This window comes from Thalia democratica, chromosome 3 (assembly GCF_965202585.1).
Source record: "Thalia democratica chromosome 3, ktThaDemo2.hap1.1, whole genome shotgun sequence".
NCBI lineage: Eukaryota > Metazoa > Chordata > Thaliacea > Salpida > Salpidae > Thalia > Thalia democratica.
The window spans coordinates 19,735,197-19,758,314 of record NC_139167.1 but is presented as its reverse complement, the minus strand read 5'-3'; the positions used below and the strand labels follow the sequence as shown (position 1 = coordinate 19,758,314).

The window sequence follows — 23,118 nt, the reverse complement described above, 5'->3', positions numbered from 1 at the left end:
ATAGAACTTTAACGATTATTAAAAACAAAGTAAGATAAAACTAAAAGCGTTCAAAATTTTATTTAAGTGAAGTAAGTTGTAAAACGGTTTTTTTAAGTAAAATAATATATATACTTCAATTATAACTTATAATAACTAGTTGTAATAAGTATTCTAAATTTTTCATCATTATTTATTTTAAATTATAACATAAGGCCTTTATTGTTAGTTTCAAACTACAAAAATATGTAAACTTAAATGATATTGAAAACAAAAGAAGAACCAATTAAAGAAAACTAACTACAAATGTTATACTTTTGATCAACTAGAAGTCAGCTTTAAAAGTTTTTTTAACTGAGTACTTTAAGAAGTTTTTAACGTTACATCAAAACAAAAAAGGTATACCTTAAAAAGAAATATCAAAAGATTAAAAACACTATTACAAAATATTAGCAGAAATAAATACATCAGCGTACTGCAAACTCGTTTCTTTTTCAACAATTTCTGACTCAAGGTTCAAAATCTTGTTTCACGATCAAAGCATTGTTTACCAGTGTATCACCTGATGAAAAACAGTTTGTTAAGTTTTATAACATAAGATAAGCAACTTTGATATGTGCAGTTTACTATATTGTTATAATTCAAAGGGCGCAATTTTTGCTACCGAAAACTGGCAGTAAATAAAATATTGAAATTGCACATCTTTATTTAAATAAGCCCTTTAAATTTCAGTAAATTGAGCAGTCTTTTTTTTTTATATAAGACAAATAACTGAATAAGTTTTATAACAGCAAACCCCATTCTAGCTTTGATTATTTTTATCTGTAAAACTTTTATGTCGCCAGTCATGGTGTTGAGCTTTTCAATAGAGTGTGTTGAGCTATCATCTCGTAGCTTACTGCTAAATATGAAGATAAATTCAAAATTTAAAAGCACAAATGCTTAAATGTCTTACTACATGAGTCATTGATTTGGAAAAAACTTTGTTACTAGATTAATCATTTCTGTAAACTTACTAACTATTTTAAATATCTTAAAAGCGGTCTGGATATACTTTAAAATGTTTACACCTTTCACACATTTTCCAAATTTTCCATCAAATTCATGTTCTGTATAACTAACAGTTGAATTGTCCAAAGTGCATTAATGTTCATCATTGCAATTATATGTAACACTGAATTCAATTTGATGACTAGAGCTTGTTTTAACAACTGTATTCACTTTTTTGGCAAACTTTAGAAGAAACGTTTCCGCAACGTTTCCGCAACTTGGTAGTTTGAGAAAATCAAAAACAACACATCAGTTGTAGCAAAATATTATCTTCGTTTTAAAATCTTCTTTTTATGGTATTAAAGTTATATTTTACCGGATTAACAAATTAAGTTCAGAGCGGATCCGAATCCAGATTACATAATATTTTCAAAACTATAACACTCTATATAAGTACAAATGTTTTTTCTTTCGTCTTTTGCTGAAATAAGGCTGAGTTGACGAGTCACGTTAACTAGAAAAACATATTTTCAGCATTAAAAAAATGTTTGAAAAAAAAAAATCCATAACTCTGTTAAAAAAACATCAGAAAAGGTCTAACAGAGCCTAAGCATGGACTTATGTATGCCGTCAGACAATCTCAAGTGAATATAAAGGTTTGTTCATACTTGTTAGACCATCAGACTACGAGCTTTCAGTAAAGTCTCAGTCTTGTGGTAACATGGTCAAAGTGGTATTAACTTTACGTTAACTTACAAAATGCTTAGTTAATTTTTAACGCATTGTTTTTAATATTTAACAATAAAACTACAGAATTTTTGACATAAAGGGTTATAATTTACTAAAAAATACTTTTTATACATTTTGAATTCAAGTTATAGGGATTGCAGGTTCCATCATCTTTACAAACAAAACGTAAATTTTTTGGTGTAATATATCCTGGTTTAAAACTAAACTAAACTTTTCTCTGGTTTTTAATTACTAATTTCTTTTTCCAACAAATTCGGGTAGTCTCGTACACTCTATAGAAATGCAGATATATATATATATTAATTAAATAAAAACAAAAAATGTTACCACAAGTTTTATCTAAATAGTTTGTCAAAAAAAAACAACCGTTGTTAATACTTTTGATTAACTTATTTTGCAGCCTTAAAAAATATTTTTTTGTATAAAAAATAAAGTTTATCCCCAAATTTTGATTGTTTTCTTGACTTTTTTTAGTTTCTTACACTTTTTTTTGTGTCATTTTCTTTTATTATTTAAGAGGAGTAAGTCGAAATAACAATAACGGAAATGCATAGCAAAATTAAAAATGCTTTATTAATTATATTGAGACGCTTAAGCATAGTAGTAAAGTATTTTTAATAATGTTTAGTTTAAGAGCACGGTAATTTAGGATTAAATTATGAAATTATAAAGAATAAAATGTTACTGTCTAAGATTCTTTTAAGTATACTTGTAATAAACGTATATGTATTGTAGAAAGTATTTTATAATTTCACACTAAAGTATTGTCAACTTTGCTGGTTATGCAGAAAAAACGACAATTCAAATTCCGACTATTCAAATTCTTAGAAAAATCTTATAAGGGCTACAACTAAAAAATTAATGTATTTTTATCAAATATAAAAAAGTATATACGTAGGTCTTATTAATATCTACAAGCCATTTTTTTATTTTTGCCAAACATTAGATATTTATTGAGATATGGCTTACATAAATTAAAATACATAGTTATTTATATAATTTTTAGAATATCTTTAAAAATATTTAAGATTTTTCAAATAAAAAGAGTGGCTTGTAGATATTAATAATATCTACATATGTAATTTTTATTTTTTACAAATTTATATTAGTTTTTGAGATATAGTCTTTTAAATATTTTGTAAAGAACTTAAATTGTCGGAACTTGAGTTGTCGGAATTGGAACTGTCATGTAACCAGGTTTTTATTTAAGATAAATATAAAAAGTTACTCAATAATGCTTACAGTTGTAATTTAATCATTATCATAATATGTAATATTTAGTAACAAAAAAATTATAGATTTCGAACATAAGCCGTAAAATTTGATAATTCCACTTGCTTCATGTCTAGCTCCAAACACTTCCTCTAAACATGAGCATTTTAAACCAAAGCTCACCTATTTTATAAAAGATTTTTATAAACTAAATTTAATCAAATTTAAACTTTCGATTTGTGCATTGCAACAGTTTTACTGGCATAAGAACAAGTAATACTTAGTTTTTATGTTTAAATCTAAGTAGTAATCCACTTTGGATTTAGATTAAGTTATAAATCTAACATTTTATCTAACAAGCTAATAAAATCTATAAATAATGTGAGTTTAGATTAGATTTAAATTTACTAAAAAGCTATAATTTTTATGTTTAAATAAATTATAAGCGACAAAAACGCTTAATTAAATTGGATCAAGTTTAAAATGATACTTTTTGTATTTAAAACTATTCAAATAAGTTAATTTCGTCAATTTAAATTCGATTAAAAATTGTAATAAATTTCTATTTTTCCCGTTAAAGTTTTTATTATCTTTGCTTTTGTTATGACCGTTCTATTTTAAAATTTAGTAGATTAGTAAATTTTATAATTTTTAATTGTTTATGTTAGAGTTGAAAATTGCGTTCCAGCATGAGCTTAACAGATAAAATTAAAGTGATTAAAAAAATCTACTTACATTGTTATAAACTTTGATACTATGACCTTATGAAAATTAGTTCTAAAAGTTTCATAGCGTTATGTTTAATGCTAATTTAATAAAATATTATCTAAATTTTGTTTAATTACGTCAAATTCCATGCGAGTATAAAGATATGCGGTAGTAGAAGTAAAAAAAGTTTAACTTACCTAACGGTAGGACTTTTTATGTGTACTATTTTATGGGCACTATTTTATGTGTAGAATTGCTGCATTCAATTATACACATAAAATAGTGCCCATAAAATAGTACACATAAAAAGACCTACCCCTTACCTAATCGAGTGAAAATGATCTAAAAAAATTCAAAAATATTTAATAATGTATAAGTAAGTGATGTACTTATGGTTTAGTAAATAAGAGGTTACATACGTTTCGCTATTAAAGCATGGTTGAAATATAAGTTAAGAGTAACTTATAAAGATAATCGAAATATTACGAAACCGTTTCCAAGTATTATTGCCATTTACATGGGTTATAAGGTACTTGACAAACAATACAAATGAATGTTTATCTCCTCTAACTAGCGTAAGTGCGTTGAAATTTCAAAGGATGTTTTGTATCTAAGAAAATATGTACCAAAACCTATATTATGAAAATTTTATATATTACCTCGAGTGAAAATATTTATATAATAATTTTAGTTTTTTTTTTGTATAATTTTAAAATTCAAATTTTTATAGGCAATACTCTTTAACCTAAAATGTTGATCAAATATAAACTTTATGCTTTATTTTTTAAGATTTTGTTTAAGCATAGGATATACTACTAAACAATCGATCAAGTTTTAAACAGTTTTTTTTAAACTAGTTTATAAAAAACCAGTAAATCTTTTTAAGACAAATTCTAATTTTGCTCAGTTATTATAATCACTATCTTCTTAAAAACCTTCAATGTCACTAGATTTCTTGTATGCTTCTTTGTCTTACAACTTATAAAAAGTTTTCGAAAAAAAAAACTCAAGAAAAGTACAAAAAAAAATATGTTTTGTGTTAAAACTCATTTTACACCAGGTTTTTTTTTAATTAGATTATGCATTAAGTTTATATCTGGAAAATAAAATATAAGTTTAGAAAAAGATAAATATACTAATAATCTTGATGGAAGTATGTAAGTAAAACTAGTGGAAAATTTAATATACCTTTAGTTTCAAAACATGATTATAATTAAAGTGTTGAGATAATAACTGCTTTAACTTTAAATACATATATTAAACAGAAGTTTCAGACATGATTCATTCAAAAAAAAAATATTACTAAACAAACAAGTAAGATCGATTTCAACTACCACTTATCAATTACTTTTGTTAGCAACTAACTTAAAAATTAAACTTTGAGTAAGTAAAAAGTTAGAGGTTTCATCAGAAAATATACAATTCATACCAATTAGCATAATTAAGCAAAATTATTTAGAGCTATAATTATTATCATGTTATCCGTTTTAAGACACGATAAATTTTATAGTTTGCATATAAAGTTTTCTGGTTTTAAAGTTGTAATTTTAATTTCTATATTAAGTAAAACTGTTTTTATTTTCTAATGCTTAACGTAAACAAATTGAATCAACTTTTGTGTGATTAACTCATACGTTCTTGTAATTAATAGCTATAACAATAGAAAGCAATAACAACTTTCTACTAATCTTTAAACATAAAAATGTTAAAGCCTTTCACCACTTTTTTATCATTTACAACAGTAAAGTTTTATTTTGAATAAAAAACGTTTGTTGATATTTAGGAAATTTAAAACTAAAAATTTTCGTGTATAACTTATAAGCCATACACTTGTTTTATAAAGCTTAGAAAGTACTTTACACTTAATTATGCTTAATAATGTATATAACACAAATATTCGCTTTATAAATTCAAAATAATAATTTTACTGAACTTTACTAGCAACTTTTTGCTTTTAAAAAAGTTAAAAAAAATTATAAAGTTTACTAGATAAGTAATACAAAGTGAACTTTTTGGTCTGTTTAACTTCCAACTTGGTAAAAAGAGGACAAGTTTTTGTAAGTCACTTCAATCAAACAGGTTTTTAAGAAACAATTACAGCAAAGCATATATAAAATTATTATTTTTTGGTTATCATGGTTAATCTCTGCGTTTATTTTCGTTTTTTTACAGTTAAAAACATTTTTTACAGCAACTTAATTTAATAAAATGTTTAAAAATCACTGATTACTTGTTCAATATCGACTATAAGGTGTAAATTAGTTATTTCAAAAATTTTAGAACTTTCGTGTTATCTTCAGTACATAATTAGCTATTAACAAAATTAAGCAAATAAAAACTACATTTCGCGATATTAAACTTATCTAACAAAACTAAACAAGTGTTTAGAAAACCTTAAAGATAATTCAAAAAGTTTAAAAGTAGTAAATAAGTTTAAGTAATGAGTATTGTTGAAATATAAACCTAAATGGTAATATTAAGAAGTAAAACTTTATATGGTTACTTAAATAAATGAGGAGGCAATAAATCAAACTTTTTACTTCTGTTAATGTTTTTTGTGTGTTCAAGAAACATTGTTTGAAACAAATTTATTTAAAGTCTATAATTGTATGATTTTTCATTAACATATATTAAATTAAAAGTTATATTATACAAATTATATTCAAGTCTTAAACTAATTTTTTTAAAGTATATATTACGAGCGTTAACTTAGCTCGATTAAATTTTTTTTTTTGTAATTTTATAAAAATGTCCAAACTTTAGATCCAATTACTTCTTTCTCTTTAAAGCTAACTAAGATTTTTTTTTCTAGAGAACGCTCCTTTGCCTTTAATTTGAAAAAAGTCCATTGGATTTGGATTTGAATTTTTAAGTGTTTTTGGATATTTTTACTTTAACCAATGTTTTAGCCAGAAAATCTTTTTTTAGTTCTTACCTTGCTGTGTTTTCAACGGTTGGTGTTTTTTTCTCCAAGTTTTTAATATTTTTACAATATATACAAATATGCCGGTTGTAATTTTTAAAGATCCTCAATTTTCTAACGGTCACTGTAGCAAAAAGATATCTATAAAAACTTTTTTTAAGTATGACTATTTCAAAAGGCTTACGTTTTTTTTTATCTAATCTGTTTTTATGTAAGCGTGACCTATGCACGTTTTACTAAAATTATCATTATTTGAACTGCTTTAATGTGAGACATGATCCATGCACGTTTTACTAAAATTATCATTATTTGAACATGAAATCCCTCTTATTTATTTTAATCTTTGATCATCAAATTATTTGTCCTTACTTTTTAATTGCTCAAATAAAAAGGTGTTTGAAGTTCGACAGATCAAAGGTGTAAAAACAAATATTACAAAAACTAGGTAATCTAAGAGACTTTCAACTTTTAATTTATCTGTAAAAAATTGACAGTTTCAAGTTGAATGTAAATAAAACTTTGAACAAACATAAAATGATTGATCATTAGGTATTTCGTTACAATATTCAAGCGCTAAAGTAAATAAATTAATTTTGTTTGACTTTAAAGCAAAAAGTTATTATTTCTTGTTATCAGTTGTGTGTTTAACTTTTTTTATGATAAAGTTATAATTATACAGCAAAAAATTAAAAAAACAAGCTAAAAAACTTAAAACTTTTAAAACAAGCTAAAACTATTAAACTAAATAAAGTTTTTTTTATTATTATAGAATGATTGTACTTTTGTGATAAAAATAATATGTAAGAATTTATAAACCTTCGCTTATGTTAAAAGTACATGTTTTTTCAATGAAACAGTTTAAAAGCTTGATACCGATAAATTTTTATATTCAAATAATTTTTGGAATTTATAACAAAAATAATTCCTTATAAAAATTTCTGACGAAAACTGTTTGGTTTTATATGTTTAACGATTTTTTTTCTAAATATTTATGTTACGATATTTTTTTAAAATAAATAGTTTTGTCTACAAAAAATGTCCGTGCAATAGAATAAAAAAAATAAATTATCAAGAATGAAGTAAAACGCAAGTAAAAGTAGAGTAATAAATTTACTAGTATGAGTTTGTTTTTATACTAAAATAAAACACAAAGTAATAACCTTTTTACCATAAATATCAATTTATCACTACCTGCTTAACTTAGTAACCCTAGTAAATTTTGACATAATTGTGTTTTAAGATATATTAGTTATAAAAATTCTTAAAATAATCTAAATTTTGGCTAGTTATGTAAAAAAATCGAAAAGTCTTACGAGGTTTTTTATTCATTTGCCAGTTTAGTAAGGAAAATTAAAAGAGGTTGTTAGGTAAAGCTTTTAAAATAGAATAAAATACTAAAACCCAATGTAGAAAATTGGATATATAAAGAATTAATTTGAATATCAATATGAAATTTTGTTTCGATTAATAATATTTCGATAATAGCAAATATTACTTGAAATTACAAACTATACAATAGTCTTTAAAAAAAGACATACAATGCTTATTCGTTACCTCGATGAAAAGTTAATCTAAAGTTTATAACCAAAAACGTTGGTATTTAACTTTTAGATGTAACTTAGTGTGCTTAGTGAATAAGTTTTATTATAAAATTTAAATTTAGGTAAGGGGAATTAGAAATCAGTTAAGTTATCACTAACTAAAGTACATAAAAAAAAACAACTAGTAGCCGTTTACTGTATTTCTAATTTCAATCAAAGTCAAATGTTTTGTTTGGTATACAACTTTGAATTTTCTACAAGGCCTTTTTTATTAAAATTTTTAAACTGCAACAATACTATATTGTACAATAACCTGGTTAGCTATTATTTAGCATTCAAATTTATATATTTTTTCTAAAGTTTAACTACACTTTTACCAATATTTTTTTAAGATTTGCATAGTTTGTAATTTTAATAAATCATTTTCAGAATCACAGCTTGAAAATTCGTTTTGCGGTGAAACTGACTAAATTTAAATTTTGTAATAAGTTATATTTTTAAATATAGTATTGAATTGATTCACGTGTTAAATATGTTTTAACAATATATCTAACTATTGCCATTAAACAAATATTGGTATTTGAAAAACAGTACGAATTCTGTTTATAATAAGCGGAAATGTATTGAAATTTCAAAAACAATTTTAAGAAAAGAGAACGCTTATTTATTACCTCAAATATTTTTTCAAGGCTTGATTTTATAGATCTTATTCCATTTTTAAAATTTATTTTTTTAAAGAATTATATCTGAACTAAACACTGCTAAAAAATTACTAAACTTAAATTTTTTATAGGTCTTGGTTTAGAAGTGCTTAAATAAATGAAAGCTAACGTTTTTAAACCTGTTAAATTTTACTCTAACTTGAATTGTTAAGTTTTTATTCCATAATTTTTAGTTATCAATGCATGTTTCACTGTTATGTTTTGCTTTTGCATAGCTTTTAAATATCTTTGTTTATCAAAGTTTTGCTATAAAAGTAATAAAAACTTTAATTTTGCATAAGATATCCATCCATAAAACTATTCAGTAGTCATTTAAGTTGTTTTATAACAAATTACTATTTAAATAACTAGTATCAATTACTGTGTATTTAAAAACAACCTCAGTCGACCGAACGAAAAAAAAGAGATATAAATAAACTTTTCTGTTTTGTTTAATAGCCCGCCAAGACCAGGTAAATGTTTATTTAGATTGTTTCAATTCTAACAAGTTTTATACCAAGTTTGTTTAGCATTAGCACTTATTTAATTTTTAACATTTGATTATTACGTCATTTAATATTTTAAAACTTTAAACTTCAGTATGATTTTATTTCAATTTGTATTCATTCCAATTCAGTAAGAAACTATTTCTGATGAGCCTTACTACGAAAGTACAAAAATAAATCTAAAGAAAATGAAATGTATTCTGTTAAATATTTTTAAAAACTTATTTAAAAAAGATATAGAAAAAATCTAAGTAAGTACAATTTTGTATTGTAACTCATTTCTATAGCAACTGTATTTTAATTTGGTTGTAAATTTTATTTTTTTGGTAAAATTTGTATGAGATCAGGTATACAAAAATTTTAGAAGTAGTGTGTAAGTAAAACTAGTTGCTATTCTAATATATCTTTAGTTTCAACATATAGCTAAAACTGAAAAAAACTGTAATAAATTATTGCTTTAACCTTAAGTACATATAATTGTTATCATACTATCCGTTTTTAAAAACGATAAATTTTCTAGTTTTCCATATAAGGCTTTGTGGTTTTAAAGTTTTACTTTTAATTTTTACATTTTGTAAATCCGTTTTTTATTTTTTATGCCTAACAAATTTAATCATCTTTTGTTGATCCAACGGTTGTACTCTAGTAATTAAAGCTCTATCAATAGATAACAATAATAATCTCAAAATATAAAAATATAAAAGCCTTTCATATCCAATAGTAAAACTTTAGTTTTAGTTACAAATGCTTGTTGATATTTAAAAAAATTAAAACTAAAAGTTTTCGCGTATAACTTATACGCCTTAAATTTGTTTTATAAAGCTTAGAAAATACTTTACACTTAATTATGTTTAATCATGTATATAACACAAAGATTCACTATATTAATTTACAATAATGTTTATGAACTTAACCAGCAACTTTTTTGCTTTTTAAAAAGTGAAAAAAATTATAAAGTTTACTAGATAAGTAATACAAAGCAAACTTTTTGGTCTGGTTAAGTTCCACTTTTCTAACTATCTGAAAAAATTTTTTTTTAAGTCGCTTTTAGCAAACAGGCTTTTCAGCAACAATAAAGTAGCAAATATTATTAATTATATTATTAAATTATACTTTTTCTATAATTAAAGTTTATTCATTATGGTTAATCACTGCGTTTATTTTCGTTTTTTTGCAGTTAAAATCATTTTTACAGAAATTAAATTTAATAAAATGTTTGAAAATCATTGATTACTTGATCAATATCGACTATAAATGTAAATTAGTTTTTTCAAAAATTTTAGAACTTTCATGTTATCTTCAGTACATAATTAGCTATTAGCGAAATTAAGCAAATAAAAAAAGTACATGTTGCGATATTTAAGTTATCTCAGAAAACTAAGCAAGTGTTGAAAAAAACTTAAACTTAAATTTAAAAAGTTTAAAAGTAGTAAATAAGTTCAATTGACGAGTATTGTTTAAATGTTAACCTAAATGATAATATTTAGAAGTAAAAATTTAATGTGGTTACTTAAATAAATGAAGAGGCAATTAATCAAACTTTTTACTTTTATTAATAATGTTGTTATGTGATTTCAAGAAAAATTGTTTGACATAAATTTATTTAAAATTTTTTACTGTACAATTTTTTCAATAACATATATTAAATTAAAAATTATATTATAGAAATTATGTTCAAGTCTCACACTCAATCTTTAAAAAGTATATATTACGAGCATTAACTTAGCTCGATTAGAATATTTTGTAATTTTTAAAAATGTTTAAACTTAAGATTCTTTTGTTTTCCTTATCTTTAAAGCTAACTAAGGTTTTTTTATTTATTCTAAAAAACGCTCCTTTACCTTCAGATAAAAAAAAACTTATTGGATTGGGATTTGACTTTTTGAGTGGGTCCATTTGACTCGATAACTGAAAAATTTTTCGTACACCATATCCCTGGATCAAATATTTTAGTGCTTTTTTTTTCGTTCAATAAGCAATAAAAGAGTTGATTGGAGTGTAAGTTTTCAAGTGTTTTTTGGATATTTTTACTTCAACCAATGTTTTAGCCAGAAAATGCTTTTTTTTATTCTTACTTTGTTGTGTTTTCAAGGGTTGGTGTTTTTTTTTCCAAGATTTTAATATTCTTACAATATTTACAAATATACCGGTTGTAAATTTTAAAGATCCTTTATTTTCTAACGTGCACCATAGCAAAATAATATCTATTAAAACTTCTTTTAATAACTTAATTATGACTATTTTAAAAGGTTTACGCTTTTTTTATCTAAATTGTTTTTTATGTCAGACGTGACCCATGCACGTTTTACTATTTTTATCATTATTTGAACATGAAATCCCTCTTATTTATTTTAGTCTTTGATCAGCAAATTGTTTGTATTTACTTTTTAATTGTTCAAATAAAATGTTGTTTGAAGTTCGACAGATAAATAGTGTAAAAACAATATTACAAAAACTAGGTAATCTGAGAGACTTTCAACTTTTAATTTGTCTGTAAAAAATTGACAGTTTCAAGTTGAATATAAATAAAACTTTGAACAAACATAAAATGATTGATCATTACGTATTTCGTTACAATATTCAAATACTAATGTAAATGAATTAATTTTGTTTGACTTTAAAACAATAACTTCTTATTTCTTGTTGTCAGTTGTGTGTTTAGTTTTTTTATGATTAAGTTATACTTCTACAGCAAGAAATTTAAAAACAAGCCAAAAACCTTAAAACTCTAAAACAAGCCAAAACTATTAAATTGAATATAGTTTTTTTTTGTTATTATACAATGGTTATACTTTTGTGATGAAAAATAATATATAAGACAAACCTTCGTGTATGTTAAAGTACACAACTGTTCAATATAACAATTAAAAGGTTTGCAACCAATAAATTTTTGTGTTTGAAAATTTTTTGGAATTTAAAACAAGAATAATTCCTTATAAAAAATTCTGACAAAAACTATTTGGCTTTATGTTTTCAACGGTTTGTTTCTAAATATTTATGTTACAAAAAAATTTTTTCAAATAATCAATCATGTCTACAAAAATGTCCGTGTAGTAGAATATAAAAAAAGTAAATATTCAAGAACAAAGTAAAACGCAAGTAAAAGTAAAGTAATCAATTTATTAGTATGTGTTTGTTTTTGTACTAAAATAAAAGACAAACAAATAAATACCATAAATATCAAATTATCACTAAATGCTTAACTTAGTAACTTTTATAAGTTTTGACATAATTGTGTTTACAGATATAAGAGTTATAAAATTTTCTAAACTCATTTAAACTTTGGCTAGTTATTGGAAAAAAATTAAAAGTGCTACCAAGTTTTTTTTTATTGGCCAATTTATTTAGCAGAACTAAAAAAGGTCGTTGGGTAAAGCTTTTAAAACAGAATAAAATACTAAAACCCAATGTAGCAAATTCGATATATTAAGAACTAATTTGAATTCAGAATGAATTATTTTTGAATTATAAAAATTTAAAGTTGCGAAAATAATTAAAATATTACGTAAATACCAAAACTAAAAGTAAATTCTACTTTTGTTTTTGCCGGTATATTTTTTCATTGGTGAATAAAAGTTGAGGCATTTTTTAAACACTAATGAAGTGAATTTTTTAAATTTTTTTTTAACAGTTTTTTAATTTTTTTTTTGGGTTTTTCTTTTAAATTTTTATTAGTTTATTTGACAGTAATGCTTTGTTTGATTATTTTTTAAGTAAGATTGGGTTAATTTAGTTTTATAAACTATGGAAAAAAAAACATTTAGAATTTGAAATTATTTATGTTTTGGATATACAGGAACAAAATACCTAAAGTCTAGTTAAGTAGCCAATTTTATTGGAACAGAATAATTCAAAGTTATGTAAACAAACTTTTAAAGCTTTAAATTGATTAATCTTACTATAACAGTACCTTGCTTTACTAAGCTTATACTCAGTAATGCTAAGCTTTTCTATACTTCTTACACTAATGCAAGTCATTTTAGTCGCTAAAATTAAAAATTGAACTAAAATTTTTACAAGGTTTTAAAGAAATCTATAAGAGCAAAGGTTATAAAAAAACATATAGATATATTTTTAATTCTGTTTTAAATTTTAACCAACTACGTATTAATATTTTATCAAACATTTTCTCAAAACTGGTTTTGAAAAGATTTCAATTGAAACTTTAGTATTTCGACAACAAGCTTTATCGTGACGTAACATTTTTTGTGAACAAATAATTTCGAAGGGTATTACCCTTCGGTATTTTATTTTTACTTTTTTTCTTGCCTGCTCTTCATACAAACTTTGTATGAAATTTTCATTTTATCAGGCGAGTGTCAGTGAAAGGTGATTAAATAAAATGCTTAAGGTATTTTAAGTATAAATAGTTAGCTTTTTTGTTTTTTATATATAAATTACGAATGTTTCTGTAGTTTAAAATATTTTAAAGTTATGCTTATGCAAACTAAAAGTAAAAGTAAAAACAGAAAAACATTTTAAAGTATAGATTGTTGCACATACAGTTGTTTGTTAAATAAAAAATTGTCAGAATTAATTCAGTCCGTTATTGTTTTAAAGACAGTCGGAAAAATTTATAATATTAGAACTAGATTCAATAAAATTACTTTATACTTTTTTAAAAATTCTGAGTTTAGATAAATGAAGGTCAGTAAAATCAGTAGAGGCTTATGTTTTAAATTTTATAAATACAGGTTAATTTATTGTTTTATAGAAACTGTGTTGATACTTTTCATTTAAAATGTATACAAAAAGCTATGCAACTCGTAAATCTAAATTTGAAGCAAACAAACTATTTACAAGTTTTCTTTGTGTTTTAGAATTAAAGTTTTTGTTTATGTCAAGATATATATCTAACATTATTCTTGAAACAGCTTTTCTTCATTGTATGTGAAAAGTTTGAACTAATAAAGTAATATTAATGACTGCAATACTTTAAACAGTTGTAATGAAGCAAGACTTAGAGTTATTTCCTGCAATGAAGTTTTTTGTGTTATACTAGATACGTATAAAACTTTATACATAAATAATTGCAGAGTAACCATTACACAAAAGTATTTATCTAAAATACTATCTACCTATATTATTTGCGAGCTAACAATGAAGCACGTACTTTTCACCCTGATAGCTGTGACGTCACAATTAGCCGTATCTTCTCCTGCTAATGAAAATAAGGAGGCACCGAAAGCCAGCATTGAACTTAGTCAAGCGGAACTGAAAAGTTACATCGAACTGACCATTCGGCACCACGAAGCTTATAAAGAGACTTGCAGGTTAGATTTCTGTTTTTTTTTAAATATTTTTGTACTAATATGTTTTTGCTTGATAAGAAACACTTGTTGAGGAGAGATAGCTAAAGCTTATAACTCTTAAAATAATTATAAAATAATAACTTATAACTATAAAATGTTTTTATATTTTGTAGATTAGACCAATACTGGGACAATGAATTTTGTAAGCCCTGCAGTAACATCTGTGGAGTTGAAATAAACCAGTACTGTCAACAAAGATGTTCAGGTTAATTTAATTAACTTAAATCTACTCTGTACTAATTTTCAGTTCTCTAACTTGTTTTTCTTACGTTTGTCTGTTTTTACTTACTGAAATCATTTAAAATGTAAAAAATTATTTGCATTCAATTTTGATTGCTGTGTTAAAAATACTTTTCTCGCTTCTTCTTTTATTGAGTTATTTGTAACCAGACAAGTTTATTTGAATTTATTACCGTTATCAGAATACATTCGTCAAAACTACCAGCGCAAAAACGACGACATTAAAAACAAACAAGACGAAAGAATATTCATGAACACAATGCTAATAGTTGGTGTGTTCATATTGTTTGTACTGGTGGCTGTGCTGCAAGCTTGGATGCTTTGCAGAATGCTGAAAAATAATGAAAACAGCAAAGAAAAACAAGGTAAGTAAGAAAAAATATCTAAAACTTGAAAAAAAATCTTTCTTTTAGTTTGTGACTTGCCTATTTTATTGGTACTTACTGTTTTTTGAACTATATTTTCAAATAAAAAATAACTTAATATTTCAGTCTTTGAAATGGATGGAAGCCGGACGTCAGGCTTGACCGGTTCAAGGGAGTCAAACAGGGAAAGCACCAGACCCGAGAGAACTCCGTTAGTTGAAAACCAGGGACTTGAAAACAACCAAATTGTAAATGCAGGACAGGGGGCAGCTACCACTCAAGAACCAGCCAGTTTCAATCGTCAGGACAGTGAAAGCAACTTTGCGGACAGAAGGTCTGACAGAAACAGGTTTAATCAGGTACCCGCATCTGATCATAACGAGAATTGTTAAGACTTAATATAAAAAAATATTATTGGTAAGTACAGTATATTCGTTTAATGTTATTCGTTTAAGTTGTTCTGCCTTGTGTTACAAACATTGTTCTAAGAACTTTAAATTTATTTTTTAACATCATGTTTGTCAAAAGTTGTTTTGTTACTGCTTTTCTTAAATTATAGTATTTTGTGCTGTCTTTTCTCCTCTGTTCCCAACTTACAATGTGTTTAATTTGCCATTTTTTGTACATGAAGTAAACTTAAATTGACACGATCAAACTACATCAATTTTATTAATGTTTTTTCTTGTAAGGGTAAATACAAAAATTTCTGTGATTAATTTTAAACTAAAAAACTGTTTTAAAGCTCTATAGTTTTAGCTTTGCTTTTACAGTATATGTACATTTTAAAAAACTGCAAGCTCATTAAGTTTAGGCTAGCTTATTAGTTCAATTAAAAGGAATGTATGGTTTTATTAAAGTTTGTTGTTTGACGAGTGTTTCTAAAAATAAGTATTGCTTTTATTTTTATGTTTCTTTAGCTTAAGGCGATTTTTAATTAACTTTTTCTTTTGTTTATTTTTCGACATATCTTCAATTCTCATTAACTTATTATAGCATAAAATTTTGACAATTATAGTTTTTATAAACCATTACACATAGTATTAATAAATCATTAAAACAAAGTTCGTAAACTTGTTTTAATCTATTTGAAAATTTTTATTTTCTTTGCTTTAAAACTTTTTGTAGTCAAATGAATTTCAGAAATAAAACAATTATACTTACAGATGTTTTGTTTTGTAGCTACAACAATTGAAACAATTAAAAAAAAAATAGTTTAAATTAATTTTTAACTTAGTTTAACGTCAAACAAAGTATGATTCGTCTAAAACTTAAAAGTACGAATGCAGAAAACAAGTTTAAACTATAAATAAATTATAATTCAATCGTAAATGTTTTATTTTCTAGTTTAATTACCAATTAAGTATTGCTTAAACTGGCACTAAACATATAATGAAAACTGTAGATTTAACTTAAGGTAATTGACTAATTTTGCCATAGTAAAATTTAAGGTATAATCGTTCAATATTATTTACTCAGTAATAAAACTACTTTCAGATTCCCTGTAACAAATAAGTTACAAAATTAGAAATATATTACTACAATTAAAACAAAAGAAATAAATACAATAGTTAATTATTAAACAAAAATAATGTAATTTAAAAATTATAATTTAAACCTTTAATTCTTCAAATTTAGAATTAAATAATTATGTTTGGTCTATAATTTCACTAAAAAGTATAAATCAAAAATTTTGTTACTTTCTTCACAAACTAAAAATCTTTAGGAGCAGGCCAAATGTGCGAAATGTAGAAACAGTTAAAATTCATTTAGTTCAAGAAATTTACTTAATTGTCCAATTCGTTTCAAAAAATATAATTTGTACAAATTATTTGTTACCTTTTTTATTATATCCAATAAAGTTCAAAATCTAGCGTAATTTTCAGGTGTTTTTTGTTTTATTTGTCTGCATAGTCTAAAAGCATTTTAGTTTTTCTAAAAAGTAATTACAAATTTACTGAAAGTATGAAAAATTTAAGTTACTAATAATTAAAAGGTCAACCAAAAAGTTAAAACTACATTTTCATAAACAAATATACTTCAACTTTTTTTTTGTTCAAAGGTACAATACGGTAATCATCAGCTTGGTGTGTCTATTAAAATAAAACAGGACAATTGCATGTAAATCACTAGCATCATAAACTGTACTTTAGTCTGAATTACGTATTGTTGAAACTTTTATGTTTTGTAATCATCATCTGAGCTAATATTACTGACTCGCTTACAAGGTAAATATAAATAAAGTTTTCATTTCAACATGAGTTTTATTAAAAGTCATACTAAACAAGCTTATAGGTACACAAAAAATCATGTTAATAATTAGCCAAGTTTATCAATTGTAAACAAACAAGTTTAGCGCCAAAAATTGCCATATATATAATTTATTTTTAAATAGCCTAATACTTTGTATAATTATTTAAGTATATAGCTAGTTTTATACTTATAAAACTTTCTTAGCTTACCTTAGTTTTAAAAAATGTTTTAATACAATGCAAACTTTTATAAGTAGAAAGTACCAATTCAAACACATTTTAACTCATACTTTTAATTTAAAATATAAAATTTCAGGATAATATTAAAATATAATTAACTGCGCAATTACTTTTAACTAAATAGTTTTTAACTTTATGTATTTTTTAAACTAGAAATAAAATTTTTTTAATCATTATTATTCATTATTATTGTTTTTGTTCTCATTAAGTGCATAAATGCTACAGTACTTTATGTTTTCATCTATAAAAATTAAGTTCAGTTATCGTAGAATTCACTTCTTTAAAAATATTAATAATTATACAATAGTTTACTTATTTATTTAAATGTTAAATTCTTTTTACTGTTACAAGTATAGTTATTAAATTAAAAATAAACTGTCAGCACAAAACAGTATAAAAATTTAACGTAAAAATGTTACAGCGTATTACATTTTTACCTTCTTTAAAGAAGATACAACCTATCATTCAAGTATTCACATGTTTGCTTCTAGTGTTGTTTATCTGAATTTATAATTTAACTAAAGTTATATATTTTAATAGTTCTTATGTTATTATTAATGTTTTTAAGTACATTTTTAAACACAAAATTCACTTAATTTTCGTTTAGTAATCTTTTCTTTCATTTAATTTAATCGATTGTCTTAATACTTATTATCAAAAGTTTAGATGATGAAAATTATGTGTAATAGCTCGTAAGAAACTTTATAAGCATGTGGTGTATGACTCGTCGATTAGTACACCAGGTCCTTAGACAAAAAAATTAAGCGCTTTTTTTAATCGTTCAATAAATGATTTAATATAAAGTGCTATAAACTTACTTATTCGTTGTGTTTGAGTTTAAACTTTGTAAGTTTTTTCTAGTAAAAGTAAATATGAAATATCTTTACTTATATCATTAAAAGTTGCAAGTTATAGTTCTTATAAAAATGGTATAAGTAAAGACTGAAATAGCTTGTTGTGCACAATATCTAGAATATAACGAACTTATTAGAGCATTAATCAATTACTTTTTAAAGCTAGTCAGCATAAATTAAATGGTATAGTGACTAAGGTTAATGATTTAAAAAAAAAACAACTGAAATCTTAAAAAAGGTTAAGTTTATAATAAAAATATTTTTGTTATATCTTATAGCACTCTACTTGTAAAAAAAGTGACAACAAATCGAGAGTTTGTGCTTAAAACCTAGTAACTGTGAAAAATAATTAAAATTTATTAAGTTAGCATACAAAAATTACAAAACAGCAAAAAAAAAATTAATACAACTCAACTTTCTCTAACTTAAATTACAACAATATTTTCATATCAATTGAAACTTATGACACGTGAAAAACATCATTTTATATAAAACTATTTGAAAACAAAAATTGTACCTGATTTCTAGTGAGCTATTTTTAAAGAGTTATTATAAACATGTACCACCCTTTTTAGATGTTAATGTAACAAAACTACTTATAACTTTAGCTTAAGTTTCAGTGTTTTACAATTAAAATTCCTCATTAAAGTGTTTTACAATATTGTATTCACGAAGCTAGGAAAAGTAGAAAAAGTTATAAATTTTATTGCCTCTTTTTAAACCTGGAATAACTTCATATAATTTAATTTATACCCAGGTATAAATAACACAAAAGAGTATATTACTATGGATTTGTTTGATAAAAAGTTTTTATAACACTATAATATTAGAACATATTGTAAAAACGTTTATATAATTTAATGTTTAAGTTTACTTGTTATAAGTTCATTAAAGAACAGAAAAAGGGAGGTTATTAATATATTTTATACTTCATCTGAAAAAAATATTTTAAAAGTATTTTTCGTAATAAACACATTTCCTTTTAAGCAGTCTTGTTAACTACTTTTCTCATTTCAAAATTTAGTATTTCGAAGTTATTTTTATAAACTTAAGAACCAAGAGTCAAAAATTTGTATTATATACATAGATTTTATTTTTATGATTACGAATATATTATGAAACTATCACATCAGGGGCGTCGCGTGGGGTGTTGCACTGCCGCAACTGCACCACCTTGAAATTTTCTAAGAAAAAAAAAAAAGTATCTATAACGTTTTCGTTATTTTTTTGAATGAAATCTCTTTTAAAACTTCAATTTTGAAAACGACCATTTTGCCCACTTCACTGCCGCAAACTCTTAGCTGACTGCCGCAAATAAACTCAAAAAAGCAAAATTTCTTCAAGAATTACCGCAAAATCAATATCTTGCGGTAAGTAAGCTAAGTTGAAAATTCCCTAAAACAGGACTTGCTTAAGTATCATCTACAAGCTATTGTAAACATAAAATAAAAACAAACCAAGCTACTGCAAAGGATTAAACTTGAGTTTATGTACCCACATGATTTTTTAAATTTAAAAGATTACTTCTATTAAAAGATTTGTCATAAAATGCATATTTTGAAAAAAAAGATAAAAACCCTAAATCACCAAAGTCTTAGAAATTTGATTTTTTATTTTAATCTGCATACATAAACTTAACTATAACTGATTATTGTTATCATAAAGTTATTAAAATAAATAATAAAATTCAAGTTCTGAAAAAAAGAATTAAGAAGTTTATTATAAACTTCTAGTTCACTCTTACAGAAAAATATTTTAGATTTATATTAAATAAAAAATAGTATTATTGAAACAATCACATATTTAAATAAAGTAAATAGCTTTAATTTAGAAACTTTGATTACTTAGAGTAGTTTAACATTTTAGGAAAATTTAGTCTACCTCTACTTTATATAACTTTTGGTTTAATTTTTTCATAAATAAAGCAAAATTTTAGATAAAATTGTTGAAACATGGTTGCTTTGCCTCATAATCAGGATAACTTAGAAATGTTAAAAACTCAAGATGACCCAAGATAAATTAAAACAGACCAAATTAGAAAAATATTCAGGCTGACTAAAGCAGTTTTAATTTTTACTCTGAAAATAACAAGGTTATTTAAAATTAAAAAATAAGTGTTTTACCACTATGGCCACATGAAAACTAACTAACCAAACTTTTACTTCTATAATGGTTACATATTTATAAATTATCTTTAAAATTCTTGAAAAGTTTAACAGCCTCACAACTAAACTTAAAAAAGTTGAGCTCCTGAGAAAAATACTGTCATCAAAATAAAAAACAAATAAATATTAAATAAAGAAAAGATACCCTTAAAAAAGTATTGAATTTAAACCTCCAACAAAAAACATTAAAATTAGAAAAAAAGTTAATAAAAATGTTAATGTTTGTAAAAAAAAATGTGCAAATTAGTGAGGAGTAAGGGGGGAGGGTGTATAGGCACTTTTTTACATGTTGTTCTTATTTTAACAATTTCAGAAAGCTAATAGTTACTCTTTAATTAACTTGAAATTTCCAATTAAACTTTTAGTTACAACCAGTCAAAGCCAGAGAGTACAATGGTTTATTATACAAGGAGCAAACCAAAACAGCAAAAAATACAATTTTACTGGAAACCTATATTCTCCATCATTTTTAAAACAATTTTTAATTAAACTTTTTCATCCTAATTTTTTTAAAACTTTGTACTTGTGTTAAAGAGAAGTTTTCAATTTTTAAGTATCAATATATATTTTTATATATACAAAAAAAAACTTTTGTTATAACTTTTTTTTTCTTGGTGTTTTAAATATCTAGTTTAGCAATTTTTTTTGTTTTATAAAAGAAACATCTAAAGATTTTGAGGCCAACTTATAAAAAAAAGATATGATTTTTGTGATTTGATTTATTTGTTGTTTGAGTTTATATTATAAAAATAAGGATTCATTTGTACCTCTGACTGTGACTTACCATATCTCAAAAATTTTAAGAATTTTTTATATTGATAAAAGATGACTTGTAGTTAAATTAAAACTGTATAAAGTAATTTCAGTAAAATAATTCTAAAGTAGATGTTAAGGGCATAAAGAGGGGGTAAACATTTTTTTAAACACTGTTTTAGTTTGTGCCTCCCATTATGAACCTTTTGTTGCCTTTGACTTTGACAGGCTATATCTTAAAACATATACTGAATTTTTAAAATCTGTAAAAAGCATCTTGTAGCTTAGTACAAACTACATAAAATAAGATTAAATTGTTTTATCCCCCTTATGCCCTTCAAAGCAAAGCTTATCTTCAGGTGTAGCAAAAGTTCAGTTGTTTTCAAACTTGACAGTAAAAACATATTTTTATTAAAATAATTGATATTTTTTTAAATTCTGCACCACCTAAAAAAAATACCACGCGACGCCACTGTATCACATTATTAAATTAAACTAAAGTTAATGTGTTTTTTTAAATTATATGTTAAAGCTAAAAGTGCTAAAACTTAATAAATATGTTTAGCTTTGTTACTATTATTTTACTTTTGATTTAAGGTAAAAATAAAAATTTACTAAAAAATTACTTACGTTAAAAAGTTCAATAGACAGTTTTTATAAATTTTTATATCTATTGTTTAAACTTTTCGTAAAGAGTATGATAAACATTTCTAGATGTATTTTTAAAGACTTTATGATATTTAACTGCTTTTAAAAATATGATAAACATTATTAGGTATATTTTTAGAGATTAAACAAGTTTAATTTTTTGATGAAATATAAGTTTTATCGATCATTGTAAACCTAAATTAAATATACAAACGAAAACTCATTTAGTTTCAATACAATCACACTTTTGTAATTATAATTACTTTTTTTTGTCAGCCATCATTGATATTCTTAAAACTAATAGCAACTTGTTGGTACAATTTTAAATACTTGTTAGTTGATGCCAAAAGTTTAACACAAAGCTTGAATAAATAGCTGTGTTAATTTTCAAGTAAATATAGTATAAATATATAAATATAAGTGTAAATATAGTAATTATACTTATACTTATACTGACATATACGTTTTAGAAAAAAGACTTTATGCTATGTTTAAAATATTTATTTTGCTTTATACACAATAAAATACTTTTTAAAACAAATTACTGATGAAAAAGCATCTAAATCAATACTAAAATAAAACAAACTTGTGAGAATTTTTTCAAACTCCGTACAGTAAGCATTAAAAAAAACATTGTATACTTTTTGAAACTTTATGGAAATTTTTATTTCAACATAGCAGAAACTTGTTTAAACATATTTATTACGTGTTGGAAACCTTTAGAATGAACGGGTTTTGTCTTTTTAGCGTTGTTTATATCTAACAATTTCTAAGTAGTTTTTTTCAATATTTTCTGAACCCAGTTGCTTTTAAACTTATATAACTTACATAAACTGAATATAAATAATTAGTTTCCATAAACTTTAGATTAAAGATCGATTATCTACACAACTTGATTTGGTTTGCCTCAAAGTATTTACACAACACTTGATATAAATAAGTTTGTAAATATTACTGGTGTTTAAATGCTTTTATGACGCTT

General features: G+C 23.9%; 1 protein-coding gene across 1 annotated transcript; it reads left to right on the top strand.

Moving 5' to 3' along the window:
- The first annotated feature begins 14,350 nt into the window (after positions 1-14,350).
- On the top strand, positions 14,351-16,250 carry LOC145831826 (uncharacterized). Its single transcript, XM_082939168.1, has 4 exons — positions 14,351-14,583; positions 14,736-14,827; positions 15,045-15,227; positions 15,354-16,250. The coding sequence occupies exons 1-4, from the start codon at positions 14,411-14,413 to the stop codon at positions 15,617-15,619; spliced, it is 714 nt and encodes a 237-aa protein (XP_082795294.1). The 5' UTR covers positions 14,351-14,410; the 3' UTR covers positions 15,620-16,250.
- Positions 16,251-23,118: the final 6,868 nt, after the last annotated feature.